The sequence below is a fragment of the Fundulus heteroclitus genome, unplaced genomic scaffold (assembly GCF_011125445.2).
Source record: "Fundulus heteroclitus isolate FHET01 unplaced genomic scaffold, MU-UCD_Fhet_4.1 scaffold_140, whole genome shotgun sequence".
NCBI classification, from domain to species: Eukaryota; Metazoa; Chordata; class Actinopteri; order Cyprinodontiformes; family Fundulidae; genus Fundulus; species Fundulus heteroclitus.
In genome coordinates this window covers 2,738-24,858 of record NW_023396552.1, presented here as the reverse complement: position 1 = coordinate 24,858, position 22,121 = coordinate 2,738, and the positions used below count along the sequence as shown (strand labels likewise).

Sequence of the window (22,121 nt, the reverse complement as noted above, 5' to 3'; positions counted from 1 at the left end):
GCATTGGAGTGTTATTTATTGGCTGTACTGATTGGGTTTATTACAATTGCTGTCATGCATATTTAGTGAGTTCAGTGCAATGTTCTGGGTACAGTCTGAATAATTGTCAACATGCTGGGTGTCTGCTTATGACTTCATCTATTTCAGAATACTACTGTAAAGCTAAAACACTGTTCAGATTTGAGTTATGTTCTCAAAAGTTCAAAGTCCTTCGGTCAGATGAATATTGGTTATTTATTTGCATTACAGTTGAGGTGTGGCTCTTATCAACTCCGGAAAATGCTTTCATCTGGAATGGCAGCAAGATGACTGCTCCACTATCGGTTTTGAGCTATACCTCACTCAATACCGTGAAAGTCCTCCTAGACTTAAGTTTTCTTCTGGTGTGTTCTGTTGTCGTAAAAACTCAAAGTAAACTATCAGCCTTTTTAAACTAGTTTGGACAACCGTGATCTTAATCCCGAGAAAGCAGAAGCTTAGGCTGCTGCCTTAAAAAAAAAGACCTTTATGACTCATGTTGGGAGGAACCCACTGGTTTGACAAATAATTATTGTAGTTGTGTTTTAGTTTGGTCAGCACCTTTTTATAAAAATAAAAAAACTGTTTTGCAAGTAGCAGTTTCTGCAAGTTTTTTTGTTTTATTTCTTCACATTCTGTCATTGCTACAACCACAAACTTCGGCTTGTTTTGTTAGCATTTATGTGATATACCAGCACACGGCAGCAAAATTCTTAAGTGGGTGGGGGAAAAAATGGTTTAAGTAAGTATCCATGAGTCAAGACTTTATCTTGACCTTTTGCTTCAAATGTCTGTTTGCCTCTTTCACTTTTGCACAATCAGAAACTGCAACTTTGCAACTTTGTCTTTGCAAGATGGTTTACTAGCTGCCATATTGGATTATTCTATCATCTGTAAATAAGCCCATTTTTTTGTCATAGGTTTGCCATAGGTTCTTATTCGTTTTGCTTTTTGGGCTTTTTTTTTTGCTGGGCCTTTCTAACGCACCAATATGCTCTGATCGAGTGTCGCATTGTAGCCCTAGTTGCATGTTTAGGCCTGTTACCGTGCTGGAAGTGAATCTCTACGCCAGTTTCATGTCCCACATGGTCCGTATTTGTTGTTCTTCCAGGCGTAACCTTTATCCAGCTCCATCTTTTCATCAAGTCGGAACAGCTTCCCTGGCCCTCCCCACAGTATAATGCTACTTCCACCCTGTTTCATTGTGAGGCTGGTGTCTTGGGGAAAATGTGCAGTGTGATGTTCACCTTATTCCCACATGCTGGCTGTGTGCGCTGTAAATTTCCTTTACGTTGCAAACGCATGAAGCAATGAGCTTTGCAACACATTTGTTACATGCTGTTAAATTATTCACACCCATCAGGATGTGTGTGAATGGGTGAAAGTGTAAAGAGCCTTGGGGTTGTGGGACTAGTTAAAGTGCTGCACAAGTACAAGCCATTTACCATTTTCTCTGGCTTTAATACAAGTTTACTTATTGTAATCCTCGGGCCAATTAAGTACGTTGTGCATATTTCTCAAGAGCAGAATTATCGTCCACTAGGATTAATGTTTAGTGATTGCAAGCAATTTTTTTTTTTTCACTTGAAGTCTTAGTCTGATACAGGCGTTTGTCCTCTTAACCAGTCGATTTCCCGGAATAAAAAGTTATTGCCACATCTGCAGTTGGTCACCGCTGTACGTGATACAGAGCCACCCGCCTGCCAGCCAATGAGAGAGCAGCTCTGCAGAGCCCGTACCTGTCACGTCACCGGAGGTGGGCGCTAGCGTTTCATATTACTGGCGGCGTCAGATATTCAAAACGAAACTTAATTTCTCTACGTCGGAGGACGCGGCTGTGAAGACAAACCGTTAGAAGGGAAACTTCATAATTTGTGGCTTTTCACTATCCAGCCGTTCGGTTGTTTCATTTTCAAGGTAAATATGGAGTTTGTTGATTATTCTCGTCCTCTGCGATGCCATTTTTTTTATTAGAGGAATGTCTAAACCCCTGGAGGGTTAACGAAGAGTGACAAAACTTTATAGGCGATTAAAAAAAAAAAAAAGAAGAAGAAAAGAAAACGACAAATCAGCCCCTGGTTCGAACCTTTGACATGTTAGAGTCAGCGGGGAGGACAGGTGTTGTTAAAGGTGTTATTTTTTCTTTGTGGTCCACTAACAAACCATTTACTGTGCGGACTTTTCAGGAACATGGCCCAGAAGGAAGGCAAGCAAAACCAGCAGCGCGGCAGGTGAGCAGTTTCCCCTAAGATAACATGGCAATATCATTTTTGGTGGCTGTTTGGGCAGAAGCTCACTGTAATTTGTGTAAGTCGGGAAACTGATGAGTGTGACAGGACCGTCTATGACCTTTTTTTTTGTCCACCAAAAGACGGCCTCCCCCCTCCCCCTCTCCCTTTTTTTTAATGAAAGCTACTGACAGAATCAGGGGTAAATGTAGATTCACACAGATTACCCCCCAAATGTTATTCTATTCTATTTTGATTCTAATGCTGTTTCACTTCTTACAATAAAGTTGACATATTCACCTTCTCATCTCATTTTCCTTTTTTAATTAAAAGCGATTATCGCCTATAATACCATTGTTCTCAAACTGTGGTGATACACTGGGATCCCTCTGTCGTCCTCAAAGTGACTTTGCTATCAACTATAAATAGAAAGTATATCAGCTGTAATGTATTGAGAACGCGAAATTGTCAACAGGATGAGCCGTTGGAGCACGATGATCTTTCCTCCAGATACTATTCAAAAAGAAGGAAAGTTTCAAGATCGCCCTCCCGCTCATTCTAAGGCAGATCGGCGGTGAACCGAGAACAAGCACTACTTAGAGACTAACTTCGATCAGCCATACCATAATATTAGGCAACGAAACTGCGTAGTCGCCTTGGCTGCATCTCAGCGGTTCTCCTCAAGTGACCTCTTCCTCATGTGTCGGGAGCGCGCACTGCAGCCAGAGAGGCGGGTCCGAGAGTCTTCGCAGCATTTCTCATAGACTGGTTTTGAATTACTCTGTTCCTTTTGGGGGGGAAATAAGAATAAACTTGGGTTTTTTTTTAATCGCCGGTAATCAACGTTTTTAACAACTTGGCTTACTTTTTCCTGACCATCAATCAGCCGCCAAAAACATCGTTTTTTTTTTTTTTGTTGTTTTTTTTTTGCTGCGTGTAACACCCCGATCCCCATCAAATCATTGGAGCAAGTGAATCTACCAGTGGACGATAACTCCTGAATTTGGAGACATTTGCTCTTTTATTGTGAAATAAAGAGCAAATTCTCTCCAAATGCAAGGGAACAGAATTTCGCACAAGACCCGAGCGTGAGCCACCAAGATGTTCGCTGCAGTCCTATAATGAGGGGTTTGTTACATCTACGCTCCATGAGTCATGACAGTGAGATATGTGAACTCTGAAGACTAAGATGTGCTCCTAAAACCATTTCTGGGGCGTTTTGAGGAATGGATAAATGATCTTGCGGAAATGAGGAACATGTCTCAGGAGCATATTTTTTCCAGTTCCAGTTATGTTTCAAACTAATATCCATGCGCCACATGTAAACGACGCGCGCATAAGCATGTAAAAGAAAAAACGTGATCGATCAGACCAAACAACTTGGGACCTCATGTAGGAAGCGTGTCTAAAAATAATACTTGCGGCGCAATGTTTAACAGCGTATAAAAATGAATGTTGCGTGAAAGTATGCGGTAGGCAGATTTACGCAAACGTTTGACTTGCCACGTGCGTCAGCAAACTACAACGTTCTAAAACTCACCCCAAAACACTGCAGTGTAACTAGGTTTAGCTTTATTTATCTCAATGATTTTTTTTTTCATGAACTGGAACTTTTTATGGAAAAAATCCGTCCTTTCATTTTCAGTATTAATCCCTAAATTATTATAATAGCTAATCTTTTTCAGCAGATTAAACAGCAACGTTATTTAGACACCTCAAAAAATTATGGAAACTGTAAAAATCGCTCAGTTTTTGGTAGATGTAAGTGCGCATCCGTCTGTGCGCTGAGTAGCATTGAATGCGTGTAAATGATCTATGGGGCTCTTTCATTTTCAGCAGATTAATTCCTAAAAAAGTAATGTGTGATGATTCCTAAGGTGGAAACAATCGCACATGTCCACAAATAGCTGCGTAAAGTTGCGCGTATAGTAGTGGAAGGATGGCACTGCTCTGCTGGTGGAAGAATGTGGAGGGAGCGTGTGTTCAGAAATCCTGCTGATCTGCTGGCATAGTATGAATGGCTTATTATTGGCCGGTTTAACTTGGCCAGGACGATGATTTCAGAACTGGCCGCAGCTTTAGGGGAAAACTCGGAGGCACCGTGCGTCACCGCCGTTTGAAGCTCAATCCGCTGCAGTCTCTGCAACCGGGCTTCTGGGTAATTAAATCATTAAAACGATTCAGGATGCTTTTTTAAAAGTAATTCACAAGGTGTGAAGTACTTTAAATTAATATTAAAGTACTTCCTAATCTTAAATAGCCAGTTTGTTTAAATTTGCGGATATTACTCAATAAGGTTTGCTGTATAGATTTGCTGTCATTCACTACATTCCTTTAAATCGAGATTAAAAACACATTTGTTTAGAATTGCCTTTGAATGTTCAAGTTAAAATGTTTTACTGTTTTCAAATGTTCTTTTTTGTTTATACACTATCCCTACTTGCTTTTATTCTGTTTTATTTTCCTATATTTTAATCATGTAAAGCACTTTGCATTGTCTCTGTACTGAATTGTGCTATATAAATAAATTTGCCTTGCCTTGCCTTGCCTTGCCTTACAAATAGGTGTATCAGAGTAAGTGACACCGGTGTTGCCATGGTTATTTGGACACGTGGTAGCGTGCCTTCAGATATTTGAACTGATTTGCATAAGTAGGGGTGTAGACATGCTGACCCAATACACTTGAACGTAAGTATTATCTATCACACATCTGGATTTATCATGTATGAGGTGACACATCTGCGCACGGATTTATACAGCTGAAAGTTTTTGTGCGCCGCCGCAAGTTTCTAAATTTCTCTCCTTCGCCAACTTTTAGTATGAAAGCTGGACTGTCTTCCCTTGCTCTGCGGTCCTGCTCCGTTGCTCATTTACTCATTTTATTCTGTAGGCTGTGCGTGTAAGGGAGCAGGCAACACCGGCACCCTGACAGCTCTACATTCATTCAGCCCCATATGCAGTAAACTGCAATGCTCGGTGTATCCTGACACCTTTTATTGGATTCAACTGTATCACTTTTTAGTAATTTGAGCTGCAGATAATCTGATGGATTGGCCCATGGCTCACCCTTCCCTTCCCGCATGCATGACTCTGTTGCTGGTTCGCTGCTGCTCCTTTTACTGGCTCCGATCACAGCAAACTAGCAACACGCCATAAGAGCTGCATATTTGATAAGATATCGGGCCCAGCTGTCTAGCCATCACAATATGCTCCTTGCAAAACTCACATCTTGCAAGGAGCAAATTGGATTTAATGTTTTTTTTCCTTTTTGGGTTAAAACACCTTAAGTGGCAAAAGTCCAAATACTGTTAGTGCCCTTTTAAAATGCCTTGACAGTACCGCGGTACTTCGACAACTTAGTATTTATACAAAGGTACACATCTTATTTTCAAATTGGTTATATTCCATCATTTTTATTTCAAACCCTTAAAGTGTAACTCACTCCAAAATCAACTTTAAAAAAAAAATAAAGTTTTGCAGGTAAACTGTAAAAACGGGGCCTAAGGGTGCTACTTTAATGTTGCTGTGCAATTTTGTTTTTTTTTTTACATTTTGTTTGTTCTGCAATATTTGTCTTTAAACCATTTTAGAGCTGCCCTCGTACGGTTGCACGGGTGCTGGTGCAGTTGAATCTTCTTACTGGTTCCAACGGTACATGCTTTGGTCATCATGGCCCCGTAATAATAGCATCTCAGTCAGACACATGCCACAGTGACATGGAATCGGGAGCATCGCCCGATAGTGTTTAGTGTTCGTTACTGCTTTGAACGTTAGGCCATGTTAGCAAAGATGCTGCTGACGTGACTTTACCTTGAGGACTTCACCCATTCCGTCCTCCGCTGCCTCGGCAGCACCGGCTTCAGGCATCACTGAGTCAGTCCCTAGCGTCTCGTACTAAGAAGGCTCAGCCTCCCTCAACCTTAAGAAATGAGGGGGTGAAAAATCTTCCACCTCAAAAAAATCCAATCCGTGGCGAAACCACCAGTGTCGCCTTGGTCACGCTTCACGTTTCAACGTGTCACTTGCCTAAGCCCCCTGTCCCTCGGGGTCTCTTGGCACCACCCATTTTGGTGCCATTTTGGTGGCATTTTTAAAAATTTGTCTCGGGGCAGGGTTATGCTTTCACTTCAGGATGAGTTGTGCTTCAAATGACAGTTAAGGCTTTATATGTCTTTAATTTGGAGTTAAACCCCTTGAGCTTCTAAATGCATTTATGTGATGCACAGATATAAACAGTTATATTGGTTTAGCCTGAGTGTTTCACTAAAACTGAACCCGAGTCTTTAATGTCTGCCCTCTTTCCCTCTTTTAGTGCTGATTATGTGAAAAACCCACATCTGGAGGGTATGAAGGAGGACTTCCTTTATCACATCAACCTAGGAACTAAAACTAATAACCTACCAGAAATGTTTGGCGACGTCAAGGTAAGGAATTTTTCTCACTGTTTTATTGGGAAAACATGTTACTGACGTGACATTATAGACTAATTGTTGTTTTCAGCGACCAATGTTGCAATGATGAGTTTCGCTGATCCTTGACGTATAAACCAACGTTTTGTTTTCGTTACGTTCGCTTCTTTTTGATGCAGCCTAGAACATGATTTATGATGTAACATTATTCCATGATGACTAAACCATTACGACTGCATATTTGTTCTTTATTTGACACTAACACTCCGTGTGTAAATGTTCCCCCTAGTTTGTGTGCCTTGGGGGCAGTTCCAATAGGATGAAGGCATTCATTGAGCTGATTGCTAAAAAGCTCGGGATGGAAGACCCCAAATCGGAGTATCCCAACATCTGCGAGGGAACAGATCGTTACGTGATGTACAAAGTCGGACCCGTACTCAGCGTCAGCGTACGTGAGAACACGGCTCCGCTTAGCTTGCGTCCTGTAAACTTTCAGTCGCTTGTCTGTTTGATTTGTTATAATGTTGAACTTTTGCGTGATGCGTTTGCGCATGGTTTTCACAGCATGGGATGGGCATTCCATCCATGGCAATAGTGTTGCACGAGATCATAAAGCTCCTCCATCACGCACGCTGCAAGGATGTCACAGTCATACGCATCGGGACGTCAGGAGGAATAGGTACATTCAGTTGTTGTTTTTGACATTTTGACAACTAAAACAGCATGTTGGCACAAATCCTTCATGAAAGTTGTTACGCATAGTGGTAGTGGGCGTAGGAGCTATGTTAAACAAAGTTATGTCTTCATTTTAATCAGCTTTGGCTTGTAGGAAAATCTGTGAAAATTATGTTTTTTTTTCTTTTGATAAGAGATGGAACTGGGTTAGGAAGAGCAGCAGGAGGGAGAGGTGTTTTTTTTTATTAACATGTCTGATAGTTATAAGAAAAGCAGGGAAATGGAAAATGAAATAGAAAAAGGAGGACAACCATTTACATTTTTAAACTTTAGTCTTGCCTCTTAAACCTTTTACATGATCTGATTGTATTCAGAGCTAGCGATGATATAAAAGTTTTATAATAATAAACATCGAAAATACCAGTGAAAATGACTTGATTTGACATCAGTACCTTTGCTGACAGATTGCTTTGTGGGTTTAAGACGTGGGTAAAAGGAGATCTCTGTCTTGTCAGCAGGAGTTCAGCGTCCCTACAGTGTCAGCTTTTTTTTTCTTCTGCTTAATGGTTCACTTTTTGTCATTTTGAATCTAGAGGAGTATGGATTTTTAAGCACAGCTGTATTCAAATATTAAAACAAAATAAGATATTACTTGTTATTCTGTTGTTTTTTTTTTCCATTGTTAATTATGCATGTAAAAAATGTTCTTACTTTGAACCATTTCGACGTACAAGTGTGTCTTTCAGATGAATATTTATTTGCAGAATAATTTTCAGCACCAGTTTAATTGTCTCACTTATCAGTAGTTTTGTTGCTGTTTTTCAGGAGTTGAGCCTGGCACAGTTGTTGTTACCAAAGAAGCGGTGGATCCCGTCACCTTCAAGCCTACGTTTGAGCAGGTGATCCTGGGAAAGATGGTGGTGCGCAATACTAAACTGGACTCAGGTCTGGCCCAGGAGCTGTTGGAGTGCAGCAAAGAGTTTAGCCAGTTTAAGACGGTCATCGGTAACACCGTCTGCACACTGGACTTTTATGAAGGTATGCACTCTTACTGTACTGATGGTTTACACTCTTTTCCCTGCAGGACCCTCACAGTGTACGTTTTCCTTCCCTTATCTCTTTCACATGCAATCCAAAGGTCAAGCTCGCCTGGATGGTGCCTTCTGCTACTACACCGAGAAAGATAAAATGGATTACCTCAAAAAAGTCAAAGAAGCGGGGGTCTGCAACATGGAGATGGAATCGACCGTTTTTGCTTCTATGTGCGAACTGAGCGGTCTGCGAGGTGAGAAAACACACGATAGCGTCATAATACCTGACAAAAGTTTGATTGGCTCAAAACGAGAGTCAAACATTGTTTTTTTTTTTTTGTTTTTTTCTTACAGGGGCTGTTGTCTGCGTCGCCCTGTTGAATCGATTGAATGGCGATCAGATAGACAGCCCTCATGAAGTTCTGGATGATTACCAGCATCGTCCTCAGCTGCTGGTCGCCTCCTACATTAAGAAGCAGCTGACCAAAGCAAAACACAACTGAATGCAGTTGGTACACTGATGTGAGAGCAAGAGCGTCGTTTGCGGTCTGGTAACAGAGAAAAAAAAAAAACCCAACAGAAAAATCTGATCCAAGCAATGTAACTCCCCCACCCCCAAATCACACCATTGCAATTTAGAAAAAAATATTTTCATGAATAACTTTCTTTATTTTCACTTTCCATCTAAATAATAGCGTTTTTTAATCATCTGATAATAATGAGTCAACGGGAGAGTGAGGGGCTGAAGCCGAGCGGCACAACACAGGCTGGAGTAAGCGGTAAAACTGGATGCTGACTCAGTAAGACCTAATTGTAATACAGCTAATCCCTTATATTCAACCTGCAAAACGTGAAGTGGAGGTTTACTCTAATAAGCATCTTCAGGATCATGATGAGGCACAGAGAGCGGAAGCACTTTTATCTGAATTAGTTAAAGTTAAAGGGCCTGGCAGTAGAAAGTATATATAGATCCCTCTCTGTGAGCTTCTAGTTGGATTAGCCTCATTATGTGAAAATATCTGGTCCTTTACTTCAGTAAAAACAAAGCACTTAATCCTAAAGCAGTTAAACACATTAAAAGGTCCTGCAGATCGTCACATTGTGTCCCGCTGCTACAGCCGGTCCTACAGTCCAGTTCTACCTGTAGACGGAAAAAAAGTGTTGCTCAATAAACCGGGAAAACATGCATAAAATTGCAAAAAAAAGCTTCCCTCTTCTCTTTTATTTGTGATAGTCCTAAACATCTGGGCTGTTTAAAGGTTGCAGAAGAAATAATAATAAAAAAAAAATCATAGCAATTAATCACAAGTGTATCATTAACTAGTTAATCGTTTTATTTTTTCTGACTAATACATCTAACATGCAATATTATATAAACTAAACTCATTAAGCAAGTATTAGGTTTAACTCAAGTTAAAACATGCATCGTTTATGTATTCAATTATTATCTGTCATCTTTTGTCCTGTTAAAATCCAAGAGAGGTCCAGGAAGAGGCTCTATGTTATACTGTAAACACATCAAATTAAAACCTTTTTCTCTACAGAAAGATTTTAAAAGTAAAGCTTGTATTAAAGACTCAAATGCTCACAGAAGAACAAAAGACAGTGTTATAAAATATTAGATTTATTATGTTTGACAGGGCAAATGAAAGTAGTTTATTCTGAAGAAGACAGAATAATATTTCGTCATATATATACTGTATGCCTACAATTTGACTAAGATTTAAGAAAATCAACTTATATGAATGCACTGTTTTGAACAGAAATTAAAATCGTAGAGCCCCAGGAGTGGAAGACTTTGATGCAAGTTTAAAATTTAATGACATCCTTTATGTTATCAAAAAGTGATCCCTCTGCTCGAACAAGTAAAATTATTGTGAACCTTTTTGTTTGAGTCACAATAATTTACATTCAACAGAGACTCAGCCAAGGCAGTGTTATTTGCTAAATAAATAGCTTCTGTCGCTCTCCCATCGCCGCTGTTCACACATCTGTGGTGCTGAAAAAACACAGACTGCTACTTTTAACCTGTCATTCTTGTTAGTCAGGTTATTTATTAGGAATGATGATCATTGGTAAAACCAAACGCGTTATAAATGCTGCCCTTTCTGTCCATGAAAAAACGCGTTATTTTACTCTGGGATGACTGGAGAGCATCATGTGGCACTATTTGGCACAGCGGTTAGTGGCAAGTTATGAATTAATATGTTTTAATGTGGCCACATAAATCATATTTTTAATTATGACTTATATTCATACGCTTTTGCACCTTAAGCTTGCACCTTAATTGTTTACTCTTTGCCTTAGTTTAGCTTTTAATTTACCTGAGCGTTGAATGCATTTAGATGTTGTAATTTTTTTATTGATTTGCTTTAAGGCACTTTTATATATTTAAAGGGCTTATATCATGCAAAACCAACGTCTTTGAGCTTTAAGCTATGTTATGACGCTATTCCTTCATCAAAATCATGCCAAAGGTATTTTTTTTTTTGCTTGATCCACGCATGTATGACTAATTCTTGTGAATTTTGCTCTCTGAGCAGCATCCCCTTCCTGTCTTGGATAACGAGTGGTCATGATCAGGTCTACGTAGAGCTGTCATTACGCCCCCCCTCTAGGAAGTACCTAAAAAAAAACATGGCTAATGAGCGGGGATGTAAGGCAGAACGCAATAATTTCTGCTTAAAGTTTTTAGCACCCAATCTGAGGAGCGACACCAAATACTCTTTTTTTGATACTATGCTGCAGCGGCTCTAGAGTGAAAAAGCAGCGTGTCAGTGAAGGCAAGTGTCTTTTTTTCATAAGAAATGAATACGCCGCAGTGCCAAAGCCAATATTTCATCATATATATGCCTATAGATGACTGGGAGCCTTAAAAAAAAGCATGAAATAGATCCTTTAAATTTCTATTCCTTAAAACTTGAACTTCACACATGCTATAACAGAATATTCTTAACCAGTTCTTCCAAAATTCTTTTTACTTAAGTGCCAAAGAAATGATACAAATATCAGGTATTTTTTTTCTATGTTGTTGTTTAAAAAAAAAGATCTGGACCCAATAGTATTCATCTCATTGAGACTCTTTATTGTTCATAATTACTTGGTATGTTATCTCAACAACAACAAAAAAAAAAACACTTGCACAGAGGTAACTTTTCATCAACCTATGTATAATAACAAATACTGGTGCTAAAAACCTCTATGTGATACAGAGATTAAAAATATATATCTTTTTATGAATTAAAACAATTGTCCTCACAGTGTTGTTTGTTACTTACGATTGCACATCTGCAGAAACAATAAGTGCCGTGAGAAAAAAATCATTGAGGATATTTGTTTCTAGATCAATTGAAGGTATTTGCAGGACTAAAAAGAGCTCAGCTCCAGAACATGATTTGATCAGATCATCAGTGTTTTTCCTTTAAATCACTCAATATGTTTGTCTTATGTTTGAAGTTCCGCCATGTTATCCAAAATATTCTCACATCAATTATCATGAAGCTAAAGGTTCAAGGCTTTTTGAAGGGTGTTGGTGGATTTTTCCATTTAGGATTAATTTGATATATTCTGATACACATGAAATGTAATGTCAAACAGCAGAAATAGTGTGAAAATGACCAACAATTACAAAGTCTATTACGTTCTTAATAATTTACTCCTGTTAAAAGTGCCTTGGAACAATCTTCAAACCCCTCGAACCTTTTCACAGTTTTCATTTTGTAATATTCAAACTTCAATGTATGTGAGAAACCAAGCGATTATGTGTAATGCTGTGCTGCTTCAAAAATCTTTTCTTGCATTTTATGTTCATTAAAGAACTTTTAAAAATAAAACATCTGAAAAGTTCTGCGTGCCTGTGTACTTTGCCTGCTTTATTGTAATAGCCCTAAATTAAATACAGTGACTTGTAATTCACTTTTCTCATAAATACAGCCAATCTGAAAAGGGTTAAAAAACATTAATGAGCAAACTACATCACAAAGACCAAGGAACAAGCCGGAACGCATCAGGGACAAGAAGTTGTGGACAAGAGCAAAGAAGAGTTGCTGTGAAAAACAAAATCCCACATTTTGAACATCTCCCCAAGAGTTGTTCAATCCATCATCTGAAAATCAAGAGTTTGGCACATCTGCAAAGTTACCAAGAGCGCAAGGACAGCTTTGATCAACGTAGCAGCTAAGGTAACCCATTGCAACCATCGTGACTTTAGAAGATGTCCAGATAGTCGCACCTCAGCTGAGGGAGACTGGAGAGGCCAGGCATAAATCTGGCCCTGGAAGTGGCAACAAAAGAGCTGTTGTTGACAAAGTCATAAGAAGCTTGCGCTTTGCCGCGGTTCATGTAGGGGACCCCGCAAAGACGAGGAAGAAGGTGCTCTTGTCAGATGAAGCCGCACTATAACCTTTTGCCCCGCATGCAAAACATCAGACATTACACATCACCCTCAACACGACAACCCCAACGATAACTACTGGTACGTCTCAGAAAATTAGAATATTGCTCAAAAAAGTGCAATATTTTCATTTTATAGAGATTCATTACACCTAGAGTAAAATAGTTCAAGTTTTTATTTGCTGTACCTACTTTTGATGACTATGGCTTACAGGTAAAGAAAACCCAAAGTTCAGTGTCTCAGAAAATTAGAATATCACATCAGAGCGATCAAAAACAAGATGTCTTAAGCACAAATGTCAGGCGTCTAAAAAGTATGTCCATTTCTATGCACCCAATACTCGGTTGGGCCGCATCTCGCATGAATTACTGCATCAATGCGCCGTGGCAGAGAGGCCATCAACCCGTGGCGCTGCATAGATGTGTTGGAAGCCCAGATTGCTTTCATAGCTGCCTTCAGGTCATCTGCCTTGTTGGGTCTGGTTCCGTAGATTTCCCACGGTGTTCAGGTCAGCGGAGTTTGCTGGCCATCCAAGAACAGGAACACCATAGTTATGGAACCAGCTTTTGGTACCTTGGACAGAGTGGGCAGGTACCAAATTCTGCTGGAAAATGAAATCAGCATCTCCATTCAGCTGGTCCGCAGAGGGAAGCATGAAGTGCTCTATAGAATTTCCTGGTAGATGGCTGCATTTACTGTAGACTTCAGAAAACCAAGTGGACCAACACCAGCTGACACGGCCCCCCAAACCATCACTGACTGTGAAAACTTCACACTGGGCTGCAAACAATGTGGATTCTGGTCCTCTCTCCTCTTGCTCCAGACTTTGGGACCTTGATTTTCAAATGAAATGCAGAATTGAGTTTCATCTGAAAACAGGACTTTGGACCATTGAGCAACGGTCCAATTGCTTTTCTTCCTTGCCCAGCTAAGACGGTTCTGACATTGTCTCTGGATTAGGAGTGGCTTGACATGAAGAATGCAACATTTGTAGCTCTTGAGGCACCAACTCCAGCCTCTGTCCTCCTTCTGAGTTGGTTATTCCTGGTGCACCTTTTCCTACTACACGTCTTCCTTCCAGTCAATTTTCTCTTAACATGGTTGGATATGGAACTTTGTTAACAGCCAGCTTCTTCAGCAATGCCCTTGTGTGTCTTACCCTCCTTATGAAGGGCGCTGATGATTGTCTTCAGGACATCTGTCCAGTCAGCAGTCTTCCCTGTGGTTGTGTCGCCTACTGACCCACCGCGTGAGAGACCGTTTATAGGCTCAAGAAACCTTTTCAGGTGTTTTGAGTTGATTGACTAGAATGTGACACCATGAGTTTCAAGTAATTAACTTTTTCAAAGTGTTCTAATTTTCCGAGACACGTAATTTTGATTATGGCTCACAAATGACAAAAACCCAAAATTACAAGAAACAAAGGCTTATATATATATTTATCACTCCACATGTAATGGTTCTATATAATGTGTGTTTCCCTTTCTGAGATGGCAAAAAATATTCCACGTTTACACAATATTATTATTATTTTTAGACACATTAGTATGGTGGTGGCAGCAGCATGCTGCGGGGATGCTTTCTTGGCATAAATCAAAGGCAAATTTTATTTTATATAGATTAAAAAAACTTTAACCCCTAAATACGGTTCACTTTCCTTTCCCTTCCCTTCATGAATCCCAATATGATCCATTGAAGTTCTCGGCTGTAACGTCACAGAAAATGTGACATTTATCAAGACCATCAATCCCTTTTTCTTGTGAGCAGTTCAGCTCTGGATGTAGTTTTGATTTGCCTTAGACTCAGTTGTGCACTGAGTCCTGCTCAGGCTGCAGGCTGCAGCTTGGATTGGTGGCTGGCTGGTAGCCGTCGTGCGTGCGCGTCATAGGCAAGAGGAGGGTCTGCATGCGCGTTTCCGTGCGCGGTTCTCCTGCTGTCTGCTGCCCGGTCCAAGCCCTGTCTATTCGCTGACTCAGTGCCTTAAGCAGCATCACGGTCCATCGGAACAGAGCTTCAGCATCCTCTGCGGAGAAATAGATCAGCCATGGCCAAAACTGTAACCGGTAAGTGTGATGGGACTCTTCCTTTCTAAATAATAGTAATAATAAATAAAAAAACGGGAGGATGGATGGTTGGATGAGAGGATGGATGGATAGCTGATTGGATAGACTCATGACAGGCGCATCCTTTCCATACCAGAGTGGGATTTTATGTCGGCTGGCGTTGTATTTTTATCGCTAAAAACTAAAACCTTTCACGCACTGATCCTCTGTCTCCTAATCTAATGGGAGTCTATTGTCTCAGCTGAAATCTGCAAAAGGCAAGAATAGCTTTACAAGGCCAGAATCCTTCGTCACTGTCTTTCCAAAACGTGTGTTTGATTTTTGTAAGCATTGCTGTTTTATTTCATATGCTGTAACCAATATCCGAAACGATGCGATCTGAGGTGTTCATACAAAGCTTTTATTTGCTGCGCGGCATCTGCGCCGCTCGCTGCCGCCGCCGCGGCCCCCAACATGCAGCATAATGCAGACGGACCCCACCCAAGATGCTAAGCGGCCCGATGACTGAGCCCACAGCAAAACAGACATCCTCATCCTTTGGCCTCTTATTGTGACCGAGCTTGCTCAAAAAGGGCTGTTTCATTTTTAAATGCTGGATTTATGTTTATTGTTATTTTTCTTATTTTAATTTTTTTAATTTTTTTTTTTTTTTTGTAAAACGCGATCAGGATGCTGCCTCGTCTAAATTAGCCTCTTATTTATCCTGCTGTGCCATGTATTGCAATTCATCTAGCAAGAAATGAACAATTTTTTTCTGCATCCACGATTGTAGTGGTTGGATTTTTTTATTAAAACACTAATATTTATTAATGTTTATACATATTCCACTTCACTAGTTTGCCATTGTGGAGGCACTGCCATTTAATAATTTTGTTTTTTATTGATGTTTTTACCTTTGTTAAAGCAGTACCCTGATGTAATTATTCCATTTTGACATTTGTGTGCGTGTGTGTGTGTGTGTTTGCGTGCCTTATTTTGGAGAGCATCCTGAAGCAGATAAGTGTATTGTAAGGTGGGAGGCAGGCCAACCCTGCAGCAAAAGAGCTGCTTCACACTCTGGCCTTCTGAACCAAAGGCTTAACGACTCTGTGGTCTTCTGTGGAGGAGCCAGGCGACGACTTTTATAAATGTAAAAAATAAAACATTAAGAAGAGGGAGGAAAAATGAAGAGCAGATCATTAATCAGCTGGTTCTGGCTGTCTGGACAGTGCAATAAGCTTGGCATACCTCATATGCGAGGGGCTCCGGTACAAAGAGTTGACAAGAGAACTGAATGAACTGATGCAGAGGCCTGTTTGGTTTCTTTTGTTTCCTACGCATGACAATTATATTTCTGTTCCTTTAAAAAAAAAAAAGTCTATAATGATCCTTAAAGAATGCCCCCATCTAAATGAATAAATCAATTGTTCATCAATTATTAATGGAGAAACACAATACTTCTATACATTTAAGATTTGAAATACATTATTGATTCTGTAATAATGAAATGTTAGAATAGCTTGCAAAACTGTTCATACCCCTGGACATTTTACATGCTTTGTCACATTACCACCACAGTTTGGTTATTGAGATTTTATGTGATAGAGCAACACAAAGCAGGACATACATAGTGAAGTAGAAGGGAAAAGGATTTGAATTTTTTTTTACAAGTATAATTTTCAGAAGTGTGGTCTGCATTTGTGTTTAATGTTCTTTAATCTGATACCCTAAAATAAAATAAATAAATAAAAAAAACCAGAAAACTACCAACTTAGTAATAGTGTCCACCTTTGTGCTATTTATTCTCAGTATAGCTCCAACTGTTCTGTAAGGTTTTGTTTTTGTACATCTTGAAGACTGAGGAACACAGCAGACAGGTCAGGGATAAATTGTGGAGAAGTTTAAAGGAGGTTTAGATAATAAAAACAATAACCCAAAGCTTGAATACATGCAAGAGCGTTGTAAACATGTGTTACCTGAAAAATAGCAAAACCATGTTAGAAATCTGTCAAGATGTGGCTGTCTCCCTAAATCTGACGGTCCAGTTAAAGATTAATCAGAAAGTTAGGGACGGGCTCCCGAGATCCTCAACACAGGTGGGAAAATTCATTGACTGAACAACTTTTGCACTGAGCTACACAAATCTGGCACAAATTATCTGGTTTCCACAAACCAGACTGGGAACGGTAAATATCTAGAAGAACGTGCTGTTAAAATGCTGAAATCACGTGACATTTTTCATTCACTTCATGATTATCCACTTTGTGTGCGTCTATCACATAAAATACCAAGAAAATGCACAATTACTTGCTAACCAACATGAGAAAGACTATGTGACAAAAAAATTAACGCTGCACATGACCCTGAACACATCACCCCTATGGCGAAACATGGTGGCAGTAACATCATGCTGCGAGGATGTTTTTCTTTAGAAAGGACAGCGAAGCTAGTCAGAGTTGATGTGCAGATGGATGGAGCGAAATACATTCTTCCTCTCCTTCCTCTACTGTGACAAAATCCGGATTCAAGGACTATGAGTGGTTTGGCAAACTCTATATGCGGTTTAAGCCACCTCCATTGGCCAACTGTCAATTTTAGGACTTTAGGACTTTTTTGTTTGAGCAAGCGCCTTAGTTATGTATTGTTTGACGTGTTTTTCTGTTTCCAGAATCTTTCTTACCTGGATGCAATTTTTGTTCTTTATATCCCAACAGCGTACAAAGAGAAGATGAAGGAGTTGTCTGTCCTCTCCCTCATCTGTTCCTGCTTCTACCCAGAGACTCGCAACAAGCTTGTTTGCGAGTTCGAAGGTATGGGTGAGCCTGAAACATCGATTTTCTTTGCAACCAAACAAATGGTCCCTAATGGATGTTTTCTCTGCCCTGGAAGAAAAGCCATTAGTAATTAATGAACTGGTATGTTAATGGATTTCTTTTGCCATTGTATTTGTCTGATTTGCAGACATGGAGGTTAAACCTATAGACAAGCGGGCCTCGGGGCAAGCCTTTGAGGTCATTCTCAAGCCTCAGTCCCCGGTGTCAGACCTAGCCCACAACCTCCCCTCTCCCCCAAAGAGGGATCTCTCCCTGGAGGACATCGAGAAGAAACTGGAGGCAGCTGAAGAGCGAAGGAAGGTATTTTGCTTCTCACCAGCAGCTTTGGGTTTTAAATAACCGAGGCTTTAAAAAAAGAATAACACAATGTGTTTATTTAGTACCAAGAGTCTCAGGTGCTGAAGGCCTTGGCGGAAAAGCGGGAGCACGAGAGGGACGTGTTGCTAAAGGCCATGGAGGAGAACAGCAACTTCAGCAAGATGGCCGAGGAGAAGCTCCAGATGAAGATGGAGCAGATTAAGGAGAACCGCGAGGCCCACCTGGCAGCCATGTTGGAGCGCCTACTGGAGAAGGTCAGCGCCGCGGAGGCTCGGGCATTTATCAGGGAGAACCAGTGTTGCAGAATGAGTGTTACAATTGTCCAAACTAATCATCGTCACTCTGTGTGTTGCTGTGCGCAGGAGAAGCATGCTGCCGCAGTGCGCAGGAACAAAGAGCTGCTGAGGGAAGAGCAGCTAGCATGAGCTTCACACAACTCCTGTGGTCCGTCTTGTCGAACCCTCCATCCATCCCCTGTCCTGCCCTCAACCTCTCCAAAACAGACACTCTGCCCTGAAGGCTGAGAGGCTCAAGAAACTCACCATCACAACACTGCACACCTTGCCACAACTATCCACAAACCTCAGTATTATCAGTGAAACAGGCATCCATGACACTCCCACAACAGAATAGATTTGTTAATTTCATTTAGAGTGCAACCATATGACTTTTATTTTGTAAATATTTATCCTGTTCATCTAGCTGACTAGTTAGTGAGCTTGCTAGGGAGCTAGCTGGCTAGCTAGCTAGCTAGTTGGCTAGATAGCTTTCTATTTATCTCTCACTAGCTAGCTAGCTAAATGGACGGAAAGCAAGATCACTGTCTTGCTTGATAGCCAGTATGCTAGCTATCTAGCTAGCTAGCTAGCTAGCTATGTAGCTCTCTATGTGTTTGTCATTGATGATTTTTGTTCTTCAGGTTTTTTCTCTTTTCATGTGAAAGGCCTCAGTGTTGTGAGCTGGCAGTAGATGGATGATTTTCAGTGTTTTCTGGTGATGTCATGACGACAACGATGATGACGACGACAACAATGATGATGATGATGCTCTTGATCGGATAATGATATCTGTGTGTTTCGTGAAGAGTGACGGTTGATGTGTGTACGCTGCGAAACTGGCTTGGACACGTCGCATACCTCCCCCATGCCACCCATTGAGTCAGACCACTTCTCTAAGATGACCTGTATTGTTGTTAGGAATGTATTTGCCTAAAGGGAGAGTAACTATTGGTACATCTGCATATTCCCACTTTTTTTTCCCGACCAGTCGTTTGCCAAATAAATAGCTCTCCTAGGATCAGAGTCTCTGGAGATGAGTCTCACGAAATGAATGAATGTTATGAGACCAAACTGGTATCATGCACAGTGTCTTGGACAGTGGAATGTGCTGTTGCTCCCATCTTGATATTTGATAGTGTGAACCTAAAGTATGTCTGTGTGGACGAATACTAGGCATCATTAGCATCTTCTCTCTTTAGAGGTTTAGGTAGATAACGGATACAAGAAGCTTTACATACAGCACACTGAAGTAGTCTCTTTTTAACCTTCAGTATACCACTGATATTTGCCTGCGTAGTCTGCTGCTTGTGTTTTTTCCTCTTCATATTTTTCTCTGTGAAAGCTTTGCTGAATAAAGGTTTGGGAGTCCAGTGAACATGGCATGCACCATCTATTACGTTTCTGTAACTAAACACAAAGGGTATTGTAAACTGCCAAATAAAAGAACCAGTTATCTACACATCTTGACAATTGCAGTCTGCGACCATCACATTTCTTAATTCATTTCATATAGGCTAACTGATACATTTCAAACAGGCCATGCGGCTTTCTTCAGAGGGTAAGACTAATGCAAACAAAGACATTGCATTGCTGGCCAATACAGCTTTACGTCATGCTTGGAAATTGGGTTTTCCATATAACTGTAGCACTGATAAACTATGTTAAACTATATTAATCTGCTTGGTCTCAACCAGTCTTAACCGGTCAAAAACAATTAAAACTTGGTCTCAAGGAGTTCCTCACCTTCTCATTGAATACATCTGATCACAAACTTAAAGAAGAAAGGAGAAATCTGGATATTTCTCAGTTTAAGATTAATTTGTTTTTAATTAACCGTGCCCTGCGATAGACTGGCAACCTGTCCAGGGTGTACCCCAATTCACGCCGGTTGAATGCTGGAAATAGGCACCAGCACCCCTCGTGACCCCATGAGGGATAAGCGTGCATAGATGAGGGATGGATGAATGGATGGATGGATGGATGGATAAATTAACCAATCAATCACACTTCAATCAAGGATTATTAAAAACACAAAAAAGACCTAATAATGTCTATTTAGAAAAAGAAAATAAACAATCAAAGATAAAAACACAACATGATAACACCACCTAACTTGTAATCTTTAACTACTACTATGAGAGGAAGTTTTATGAATGAGAATCTAAGCTTAAAGTATGTTATCAAAAGCCTGTCAGTCATTTAGAAGTTTAACAAGGGGTGCCTGTGGCCTAGTTTTGAGCTAAAGTAATAATTTGATTGTATAATTTAGATATGGAACAAAGAAGCAGGACTTTTAAGCTCTACAACCACCATGATTCTTTCAGAAACTAAACCAGAACCACCATGAGAGAACAGAAAACAAGGTTCTGTTTCAGAAACCCCACTTTTGGCTCACATAAGAGCGAACCATACCTTTAGCTCAGCATGATCAGCTGTGATTATGGCCACTCGGAGACTGGCTCTGTCTGCTGGGGGTTTTGGTGACTTGCACTTTGGATTTAGGACAAGTTGACATTATAGAAAATCACATAGGGAATTCTTGAAGAAATGTTACACCAAATAAGATGAACATAGCAAAGCTTACAATAGAAACAAAACCTTATTCTGGTTCTTTTTGTGTCACCTGACTGAACATTCAATACTATAAACGTGTCCTTGTTTAGAATAAAAAGAGAGATTCACATCAGAGTTTAAACACAAAAACTTTAAAGTTAATGACATCCTGACAACTTTTGAGTGTAGCACTTAAAAAAATAGGTCACAATCTATGTTGGTGAAGACGAAGTTGTTGTGTCTAAGGTCTGGAAGGATATATTGAAGTAAACTGTAGAAAAGCATTCTTTTATATGAAAAGTCAAAACTTTGTGTTAATACACACTACAGTCTATATTCATTTTGGTACAGAAAATATTGACTCTTGAGACATGACAAAATAAATGAAAGTGTGCTGTGAATGCACCTACATTTATCTAATTTATCTCAATATGAAGCTAAATTTATCACATATAAAACCACTACATTTTTATATATTTTAATATATAATCTTTTAAAATTTACAATAACTGTGTCTGTTATGTATTTTATCTATCTTTGTTTAGTTTAGCATACAATTCTAGTGTTAGGAATACCCCAGAAACTCTATAATAATAATAATAATAATAATAATAATAATAATAATAATAATAATAATTATTATTATTATTATTATTATTATTATTATTATTATTATTATTATTATTATTATTATTATTATTATTAAATTATTAAAGGTTACACATGTAACCCTAAACCTGGCATCGTTTGCACTTTGTAAGTGTGATGTTCTACCAGCAGGTGGCAGTGTCGAGTTATTTTAAATTGTAAACGAAGCTAATCTCATCTTCCAAAGCAGGTCAATATTTCAAAGTACACACATTGTATTAAACACGGAAACTTTGTTTGTGACTTTATTTTCAACTTACAAATTTGCTTGTCTGATGATGGCAAACTAGCCTACATAATGTTGGTGCATTATTAATGCGTGGCTTCAGCCCACAGTCAAAAAAATATGAAAACATACTCCCCGCCTGGGAGCCTTGATGTGATCTATAGAAGTTTAAATCTTCTCCGCTAAAACAATGAACTGTTTTAACACCTTAATTTATAGAAACAAACTCAGAAACAACCCATTTGACTCCAGCTCGTGATTTATGAGACCATCTGCTGCGGCGTTGGTGATACTTAATAAATCTCCCTCTCCACCAATGTCTTCATCCTGTTCACACTATTGTCTCCGTTTCAGGCCAACCCAGGCTGGTGAGGTCAGGGCAACATTGTAAAGGATTTCCTCTGGCTTTTAATGATTTCCTGGGTATTCATAAGGGCAACAATGCTTTTGGATTCTGTTACTCGAGCT

The 22,121-nt window shown here is 39.8% G+C and overlaps 2 protein-coding genes across 3 annotated transcripts; both read left to right on the top strand.

Moving 5' to 3' along the window:
- The first annotated feature begins 1,808 nt into the window (after window positions 1-1,808).
- upp1 (uridine phosphorylase 1) lies at window positions 1,809-12,207 on the top strand. Its single transcript, XM_012862605.3, has 8 exons — window positions 1,809-1,935; window positions 2,205-2,249; window positions 6,559-6,670; window positions 6,945-7,103; window positions 7,220-7,334; window positions 8,156-8,368; window positions 8,469-8,615; window positions 8,716-12,207. The coding sequence occupies exons 2-8, from the start codon at window positions 2,209-2,211 to the stop codon at window positions 8,862-8,864; spliced, it is 936 nt and encodes a 311-aa protein (XP_012718059.2). The 5' UTR covers window positions 1,809-1,935; window positions 2,205-2,208; the 3' UTR covers window positions 8,865-12,207.
- Window positions 12,208-14,644: 2,437 nt separating this feature from the next.
- Window positions 14,645-19,605, top strand: stmn2a (stathmin 2a). 2 transcript variants are annotated; one of them, XM_036129111.1, is made up of 5 exons: window positions 14,645-14,817; window positions 17,511-17,612; window positions 17,758-17,930; window positions 18,011-18,202; window positions 18,311-19,605. In XM_036129111.1, the coding sequence occupies exons 1-5, from the start codon at window positions 14,799-14,801 to the stop codon at window positions 18,371-18,373; spliced, it is 549 nt and encodes a 182-aa protein (XP_035985004.1). In that variant the 5' UTR covers window positions 14,645-14,798; the 3' UTR covers window positions 18,374-19,605. The 2 variants fall into 2 exon arrangements, with proteins under 2 accessions (XP_035985004.1, XP_035985005.1); XM_036129112.1 differs by having other exon boundaries at window positions 14,648-14,817; window positions 17,511-17,606.
- Window positions 19,606-22,121: the final 2,516 nt, after the last annotated feature.